This window comes from Panthera tigris, chromosome X (genome assembly GCF_018350195.1).
Source record: "Panthera tigris isolate Pti1 chromosome X, P.tigris_Pti1_mat1.1, whole genome shotgun sequence".
Lineage (NCBI taxonomy): Eukaryota > Metazoa > Chordata > Mammalia > Carnivora > Felidae > Panthera > Panthera tigris.
In genome coordinates, this window is record NC_056677.1 from 57,987,318 (window position 1) to 57,996,644 (window position 9,327).

Below are 9,327 nucleotides of genomic sequence, written 5' to 3' on the forward strand. Positions count from 1 at the left end.
ACCTTAGGAGGCAGACATTATCACCCATGTTTTATAATTGAGGAAACCAAGGCTTAGAGTGATTAAATAATCTCTTGAAGTTACTCACCTAGCAGGTGGTGGAGCCAGGACTCAAACCCAGGATGTTTTGTTCCAAAGCCCACGTTTTTTCACCACACCATTTTGCCTCATAGCATCATCCTCTGATGAGCTCATAAACGATTAACCCACTACATGCTCTTGTTGGAATTGCAATTCCTTTATCCCATTTCCTGTTACATGTCTCTAAGCCAGTCAAAATTGAACAGGTACGAAGCCCCAGGTCTGAAAACAATAAGGCAAGGCTTAGAAGACACAAGGTTATTGAGCAGAAAGGCTGTCGGGACATAGAATTGCCCCATAGCTTTGATGCTTTTCCACTTCAGGCTTCAGATCATATACATCAGATGCCTCTCTGCTAGAATGAGCAGCATTTGAAAGATTCCCAAAAACCTGTGCACAAAGCTGTGTCAAACTATTTTCTCTTTAAATGGATTGCTCTGCATGACCTTCTTCTGCAGTGAATGCTCTAAAGGGGAGTTCTGTATTTCTTACTCCCTTTTCCTAAATAGAAGCTAAGTTGTACATTTGTGCCACAGCCTCCTGATTTGTATGACACCAACACATCCCTCAGTATGTCTCGGGATGCCTCTGTGTTTCAAGATGAGAGTAATATGTCTGTCCTGGACATTCCCGCTGCTGCCACTCCAGAAAAGCAGGTGACACAGGTAGGATGTTCTTTTTCTCTTCATGACATTGGTGATATGCTTTGGTGGGGAGTGGGAGAATGGTGGTGATATATGACATGTATCATGGATGATTAGGCCCTTTTGGCCCTAAGAATGAAGCCTTACCAATGTGATTTCAAGGCAGGCTGGTGGCAGGTCACATGACTTGCGTTGTCTTCTGTCTGCCCCCACGGGCAGAGTCAGGCACAACAGAACTTCAGGGAAGGCACAAGTATGAAAAGTGTATGAGGCATCAGAGCAACCTCACAGGTGACTAGAAAGACCAACTAACTGCATTCAGAGACAGAGTTCAAAATAATTGGCCCTGCTACTGTACTGTATGTATGCTAAATCTAAATTAAAATTATTTATGAAATTCAATTAAATTTGAGAGATTGGCCTGTTCTAGAGGTGTCAGAAGATACTCCTCTTCTGAAGCCAAAAATCTTACCGGCTGTATCAGCTGACCTCAGTCAGGAGATTTGTTCCACTGGAGAGTACAAAACCCAGGACAGTTTTTCTGTCCCAGAGAATCTGACAGAAGCTGAGGAAAGCTTCAGTTAGGAAGGAAGAGTCTCCTTGTGATGATACAGCAAGAGTAGACCAAGGACCTTCCTATTCTTTGAGTCTGTTGTTGTTGTTGTTGTTGTTGTTGTTTTAACTCTACCAGTGATTTCCAAAGAATGAATGGGACGAAGCACACATGCCTTGAGCTATGTAAACAGCCCCCACTAGCTGTGCGGTTGGCTGGGATATCAGGGAGGAGCATCCGTCCTGGGTGAGAGCCTTTGGTTAACTCCTCCTACAGGCACGTCCCTCAATGATGTGCTATTTGTGTTCCTTACTCAGATGCGCCAGGGCCGAGGTAGGCTGGGCGAGGAAGACTCTGATGTAGATATTGAAGGGTATGATGATGAGGAGGAGGATGGGAAACCTAAGACTCCAGCCCCAGTGAGTATGCTTACAGAAAGCTTATGGTTACATTATGCCCTTATATGATAGGAGCCCCACTAGTACAGGGCAGGCAAATCCCAGGGTGATACCAGAGAGTCTCCATAGTGAGGCCCAATCCGACTTTAATCCTTGGAATCAGCTAAACCAATCTATCCACCACAATTACTTAACTTCTTGTGAGGCAGCAAGGGTGGTGCTGGTGGTGGCTTGTGGTCTCTCACTCGGTCCCTTGATGGGACTTTGACCCCAACTGGTTTTGTTCAGGAAGGTGAAGATGCAGATGGTGATCTCGCAGATGAAGAGGAAGGAACTGTGCAGCAGCCTCAAGCCAGTGTCCTGTATGAGGATTTGCTTATGTCTGAAGGAGAAGATGATGAGGAAGATGCCGGCAGTGACGAAGAAGGAGATAATCCTTTCTCCAGTAAGTCGTGTTCCTTGGTTTCTGTTCCGGGTAGCTCACTGTAGCACCCTGAGGACTGGAGAGGAAACTCCCAGCCACATACGCTCTTACCAGAAGCTGCTCTTTTCTTGCAGTCCCATTACTAGACTCAGAGGACTGAGCACTCACTTGTAGGATTACATTCATTAGCCTTAGAGGAGGTGAAGAGATATAACCTAGAGAGTGAAAAAGACGACAGTGGGAAAGGCAATGCCTGAGTAACATCTGTGAGTTGAATACTTGACGAAGATGGGAAAGAAGTATTATATTCGTAACAGGGAAGGAAAATAAGAAAGACCCCGCTTTACTCAACCAAAAGAAAGAATGAGATCTTGCCATTTGCGACAACATGGATGGACCTAGAAGGTACTATGCTAAGTAAAATAAGTCAGAGAAAGACAAAATACCATATGATCACTCATGTGCAATTTAAGAAACGAAACAAAACAAACCAAAAAGAGCTGAAACAGACTCATAAGTACAGAGAACAAACCGATGGCTGCCGCAGCGCAGCAGGGTGGGGGGCAGGGAAAATGGGTGAAGAGGAGTGGGAGGTACAGTCTTCCAGTTATGAAATGAATAAGTCACAGGAATAAAAGGCACAGCATAGGGAATTAGTCAGTGATACTGTAATAGTATTACATGTTGACAGATGGCAGCTACACTGTGGTAAGCATAGTGTAATGTATATTGTCAAATCACTGTGTTGTACACCCGAAACCAATACAACATTGTATGTCAATTATACTTCAATTAAAAAAAAAATCCCTCTTGGTTTATTTTGTCAATTACTGGCAGTGGCAGAGAAAAAGTGTAGGAGATGATGGGGGAAAAATAACCAAGATTGGACTGCAATGAGAAAAGGAAGTGGTTATTTGGGTCCTGTTTCCAAACTACGGTCTTGCCGATATTGTCCCTAGGCACTCCGAGGTGAGGGATCCACAGTGCCTGTGTGGATATATGGCCGTAACTAGTTTTGGAAGACCAAGCCAAAGATGTTAATTCTGTCAAGCTTATCTCAGGCCCTCCTTCTTTTCACAGCTATCCAGCTGAGTGAAAGCGGAAGTGACTCTGATGTGGGGTCTGGTGGGATAAGACCCAAACAGCCCCGCATGCTTCAGGAGAACACAAGGATGGGCATGGAAAATGAAGAAAGCATGATGTCCTATGACGGAGACGGTGGGGAGGCTTCTCATGGTTTGGAGGATAGCAACATCAGGTAATTGGCAGCAATGTGCTACAGGGCTGTGGCATCAGTGCCCAGCTCTGATGTCAGAGGGCCCAGCATCAGATTAGTTTCATCCAGCAGAGATTTCCTGAGCACCTAGAGCCAGACACTGTGCTAGCCCCTTGAGGATACACAGAGGAGCAAGCCATATCCTGCCCTTGAGGACCTCACAGTCTAGTGGAGGAAGCTGATGCAAACAAAATCATTGGATATAATGTGCTAAGTGCTATAGCATAAGTTAAGTACAAAGTGCCAAGTCACCACTGAGGAGGGAGTACCTCACTCTGCTTGGAGTGATCACGGAACGTTTTGCAGGTGAGGGAACATTTGAACTGGACCTGACAGGCTGAATAGGTGTCTATTAAGTAGAAAAGTGGCAGCAGGTGAGGAAATCCTTAGAGACGGGACAGTATGTTCAGAGGCTCACTGAAATAGAAGAAGGATGTTCTCGAGTAAAGGGAGGTTGTTGGGAGGTTGTTGGCTCCAGAAGTAGCAGGGGATTATATTGCAGAGGACCTTAAATGGCATGTTGAGACATTTGGAGTTTGGGTAATGGGGATCATCACTTCAAGGAAAGGGAAGGTTTTTGTGTTAAATAACTCTAGGGCAATGGTAAGGATTTCAACTGGGATGTGTTAGAAGCGTGGGGGAAAGGAAGGGACATACAAGAGCTGTTGAGAGGATAGATCAGTTGCATTCAGGAGGTAGGGAAGTAAGATATTTCATGAATGGGAATGTCACTGAGCTAGGAAAGAGGAAGAACAGGTATTAGATGAGGTGGGAAAGGAGGAGAAAATGAATTTGTCTTTGGATACGTTAGATTTAAGACACGTTAGATACATCTAGCCAGAGGTATGCAACAAGCAGTTAGGGTCTTTATTGACTCATTAAGCAAATATTTATATCACAACTTAAAGAGCAAGTAAGATGCGGTCCCTTCCTTCAAGGAGTTCAGGCTACTGGGAAACTTAGAGCAGGTAAATAGACAATCGTAGTGTGACGTGAAAGTGCTGTGACAGGTAACCACAGGGTTTTTCTGGGACTTGGGTAGGATTGGGGAAGGGGAGCCACTTAGAGGAGGAGGAAACTGAGCTAACTCAGACTAGGAATTTAGCTAGGTGAAGAAGAAAGCAAAGGGCACTTCAGAGAGCCAGAACAACATAGGAGGCATGAAACAATTCTAGAGAATGCAGGCAGCTCCATGGCTGGAGCTTTTGATCCATGATCCATGTGATGGAACCGATTTAAAGAGGTAGGTAAGGATCAAATCATGACGAGTCTGAAAGTTTGGGGCAGACACTGAACGAGAGGTAGTAGCAGATCTACATTTTGGAACGATTGCTCTGTACCCCAAAAGAAATGCAAATGGCCCATAACTGTGAAAAAAATAATGTTCCTAAGAACCAGAGAAACTCCGTGAAACCACGAAATGCAATATTTTGCCTCTAAGATTGAGAGATGAAAATGAGTGATAATGCCCAGGGTTGGAAGAACGTGAGGAAAAACATACCGTGGTGGGTGTGAGAGAGGTATAGCAATTTATCCTTATAAACCAAAAACTTTAAAAAATGGGCATTCCCTTTGGCCCCCATCGTTCCATGTCTAGGAAGTTATCCTATGGCAATAATAAAACACCTTCATCAAGACACTTGTACAAGGAGTTTCATCACAGCACTGTTTTTAATAGTGGGAAAGTTGGAGACAGCTTAAATAGCCTGGTGAGAGACTTGTTGCATAAACCCTGTTACAGCCGTATAGCAGAACACCATACAGCTATCAAAATGATGCTCTAGATATATGTTTATTGATGTGGAAAGATGGTCATTATAATCACTAGTGAAAAAAGCAGATTCCTAAAAGACCTTGTAGAGTATTCCAATTTTGTCAAGTAACAAAATGGTTAAGCATCTAAGTGAAGTACACAGAAAAAAAATTTGGAAGGTCATATACCCTAGTAGATTATCTCTGGGTGGTGGAGTTCTTGATGACTGTTTCTCATTTTTTCTGGTATTTACTCTGTCTTTTTTAAAACCAGTGAACATGCATTGCTTGTGTGATTTTTTTTTAAAGTAAAATTAAGAATAAACAAAAAATAAAGAGCACTCTGGCGGAAGTGTGAAGAATTCATTGGAGGAGAGCAGGACTGGAGGCATGAAGACTGAGTTCAGTGGTGCAGGCCAGAGAAAACAAGGGACTAAGCTAAGGCAGGCAGAGTAGAGGTGGAAAGGAGGGGACAGAGAGAAGATCTGTTGAAGAAGTAGAATCTTCAACACTGTTGACTAATTAGAAACACAGATGAGTGAAGCTATAAATGGTACATGAAACCATGAGGCTGTGAGAACATGTATGGCCCCGTAAGCTGGCAGTGTGGTGTTTGGGCGCGCTTTATTTCGGGTTCTTAATGTATATTGAAGTTGGCAGGGCGATGTTTTGAACGGGATCGTTTTCCTCTTGGGGACCTGTAGAACAGTCCAGAATGAGTCATTTTAGTGTCCAGGGGAGGTGAGATGGGCTGATCCCTCGGTGGCACCGAGAACAGGACTGGTCATCTAGAGGATGGTTCCCGAGCTTGAGAGATGACATGTTTCTCTTCTCAGTTATGGGAGCTATGAGGAGCCTGACCCCAAGTCGAACACCCAAGACACAAGCTTCAGCAGCATCGGTGGGTATGAGGTATCAGAGGAGGAAGAAGATGAGGAAGAAGAGCAGCGCTCTGGGCCGAGTGTACTAAGCCAGGTCCACCTGTCAGAGGACGAGGAGGACAGTGAGGATTTCCACTCCATTGCTGGGGACAGTGACTTGGACTCTGATGAATGAGGCTTCCTTTGGGCCTCCTTGGTCAGCCTTTCCTGGTCTCCAGCCTAGGCGGTTCACCTTCCCTGATTTGTTTATGATTATATGGTGTCTGATCCTGAAATCACTGGATTAATTTATTAAGAAATAGTAAATCATAATAAGTCACCTCTTCTGATCTTCTTGGGGCAGTGCCACACTGTGATTTAAAACCAAGCAACCCCTTCTCCCCTACCACTGACAAAAGGAGAGCAATCTTTTCTGCTTCCAGCACCCTCCTTTAGCTCTACTTACTGCTCTCGGTACCCCTTTTCCCTCAGGAAGGAGGAGAAATGATGAAAGGAATAACAACTTTCTGTCCTCTTGGTGTCTTCAAAATTTGCCAAGCGTGCTGTCATCTCCGCTTTGTAATTTGCAGGCTGGAACGGGTGACAGCCCCCTTGCTGGGACAGAGAATTGGGTTCTGGTGGGCTCTGCGCCCCAGTAAACACATAAACCTATCGGACAGACTGCCCGTGGCTTTATTATTTATTCGATTATATGATGAGGCAAATGGCTACCAATCTTTGAAACGGCCTATATGTCAGAAATGATCCGTTGCCTTGTGAATGTGTTCTGTCCCCCTCCTCCCCAGGGGAAAGGGTTCCTTAGGGCAAAGACTATGTCTTCTGTTTCTTTTCATGCTTAGAACATGGGCCTATGCATAGTAGGTATTAGGTAAATGTTCCCAGAATCATAACATCCTCAAGAGATTTGTTATGGAGCGTCTCCTCCATGACAAGAACTCTGTCAGATCCTTAAGATGTAAAGGTAAAGACGACACGTTGCTTTTGCCGGAAGAGCTCGCCTTCGTGTTGGGGGAGGGGGAGTGGAATTCAAAGCATGTTTATAAATCTTTACAGTGCTCTGCGATGAGTGCAATTAAGAAGCTAGACACAAAGTATAGGGGAAAACAGAGGAGTAATCATGTTCGGAAAAACCAGGGAAGTCTTCCTAGAGGTAATTTGTAAGCTGACGGTTGAAGAATCAGTAGGAGCTTGCCAGATAAAGAAAAGTCCAGGCAGAGTGTAACATGAAGTGAAAAGGCCGAAGTCTAGAGATAGCAAAGTGTGTTCCTAGATTGATTGATTGTGCCTGCCTTGTCCCAGAAAGGATGAGAGGTGATTTATGCTGGAATGGCTAGAGATGAGCCTGAAAGACGCAGGAAGCATATCCTTGACGATAATAAGTGTGATTTATATATTATGGGAAATGATGAATTCTGGTGGGATGATTGAATCAGATTTGTGTTTTAGAAATTTTCTGTACATTGGATGAAAGAAATTGAAGAACCATATGTAACAGACAATTGTGACCCCATTTTTGTAAAAGCCCAAACCACGTGTGTATTTATGTGTGTGTATATACTTGTATATGCAAAGGAAAAGGTTTGAAAGGAGGTGTGCTAAACTGTTCACAGTGATAACCTCCGGGTATTGGGATTGGAGGGGAGGGGGCAATATAGCTTTATGTATACTGGGAAGGTATTGTGCTTTTATTTCTGGATTGCCTAAAATTTTTTTATGAGTATGTACTATTTTTCTAATAAAGTTTAAAAAAATCCAGCAATAGTGTGGAGAGTGGTTTGGAGGGGGACAAATCTCGTTCAAGCAAGGGGAAATGGAGCCCAGTGTAGAGCCGTGACATTAAGATAGGGAGGAGGGGCATGAATTTGAGAGATCTTCAGGGGAGCAGGCGGTGCAGAATCAACAGGACTTAATGACCAGTTGGCATTCAGAGGCAGAAGAAGAGGAATGGAAGATGACAGAATTTTGGTTTGGGAGATTGGGCGCGGGTACATGGTATTCATTCATTTGTTCACTCAACATTTATCAAGCCCCCTGTCTTTATCAAGCAGTGTGTCTGATGCTGATACAAAAGTGAGGTCTAGTTTCTGATTGCAAGGAACTTAAGGTCTATAATGAGACACAGACATGTAAATAAATAAGTTTAATAAGACATGATCATTGCAATAAATACTTAACAAGGATCTGTGGTGACAGGAAGGAGTTTCCAACTCTGCTTGTGGAGTAAGGATGGGAAGGTTTCACAGAGGAGACCTTTGAGATGGATCATGAAGAGTAGGTAGGAGTTTGCCAGACAGAAGGGAGCAGAGGGGAGAGGGCATTCTTGGCAGAGGGAGCAGTGCTTCGGGGCATGAAGTTGCACGGTCTGTTCATGGAACAATTAGTTGAGGATGGGTGGAGTAGACGGAGCATGTGTAGTATAGTCATTACAAATCTCAGGATCAAATGTTCGTTTTGTTTTTATTTTTTTAATTTTATTTATGTGTTTAATATGATTTGGCAAATTGGTTTACATACAACACCCAGCACTCATCCCAACAAGTGCCCTCATCAGTACCCATCACCCATTTTCCCTCTCGCCCCCACCCCGTCCACCCTCAGTTTGTTCTCTCTCTCTCTCTCTCTCTCTCTCTCTCTCTCTCTCTCCCTCCCTCTCTCTCTCTCTCTCTCTCTCTATATATATATATATATGTATGTATTCTTTTTTTTGCTGTTGTTCTCTATATTTAAGAGTCTTTGTGGTTTGCCTCCCTCCCTCTCTATAACAATTTTTTTTCCCCTTCCCTTCCCCCATGGTCTTCTGTTAAGTTTCTCAAGATCCACATATGAATTTTTTTTAATTTAATTAAAAAAAATTTTTTTTAATTAAAAAAATTAATTTTGAGAGACAGAGACAGAGCACAAGTTGGGGATGGGCAGAGAGAGAAGGAGACACAGAATCCGAAGCAGGCTCCAGGCTCCAGGCTCCAGGCTGTCAGCACAGAGCCTGACATGGGGCTCAAACTCACAAACCGTGAGATCATGACCTAAGCCAAAGTTGGACACTCAGCCAACTGAGCGACCCAGGCACCCCTTATTTTTTTTTAATTAGAGAGAGTGCAAGCAGGGGAGAGGGCCAGAGGGAGAAAGAGAGAATCCCAAGCCAGCTCCATGCTCAGCACAGAGCCCGACACAGGGCTCGATTCCACCACCCAGGGATCATGCCCTGAAATCCAGAGTCAGACCCTCAACCACAGACACTCAGGTGCCCCCAAATGCTCATCTTAGATCACGCTGGCCACAGTGTGAAAACAGATGGACCAGGGAGGGTGGTTTGATGCC

General features: G+C 44.1%; 1 protein-coding gene across 3 annotated transcripts in view; it reads left to right on the plus strand.

Moving 5' to 3' along the window:
- Positions 1-7,741, plus strand: part of TAF1 (TATA-box binding protein associated factor 1) — an 89,441-nt gene extending 81,700 nt beyond the window's left edge. The window contains exons 37-41 of one of the 3 annotated variants that reach the window (XM_042975250.1): positions 618-746; positions 1,596-1,697; positions 1,965-2,121; positions 3,181-3,358; positions 5,965-7,741. In XM_042975250.1, coding sequence (XP_042831184.1) covers positions 618-746; positions 1,596-1,697; positions 1,965-2,121; positions 3,181-3,358; positions 5,965-6,184 — 786 coding nt within the window. In that variant the 3' untranslated portion in view covers positions 6,185-7,741. The remainder of the gene's footprint in view (positions 1-617; positions 747-1,595; positions 1,698-1,964; positions 2,122-3,180; positions 3,359-5,964) is intronic. The other 2 variants (XM_042975251.1, XM_042975252.1) reach the window with 2 other exon arrangements.
- The last annotated feature ends 1,586 nt before the right edge of the window (positions 7,742-9,327 follow it).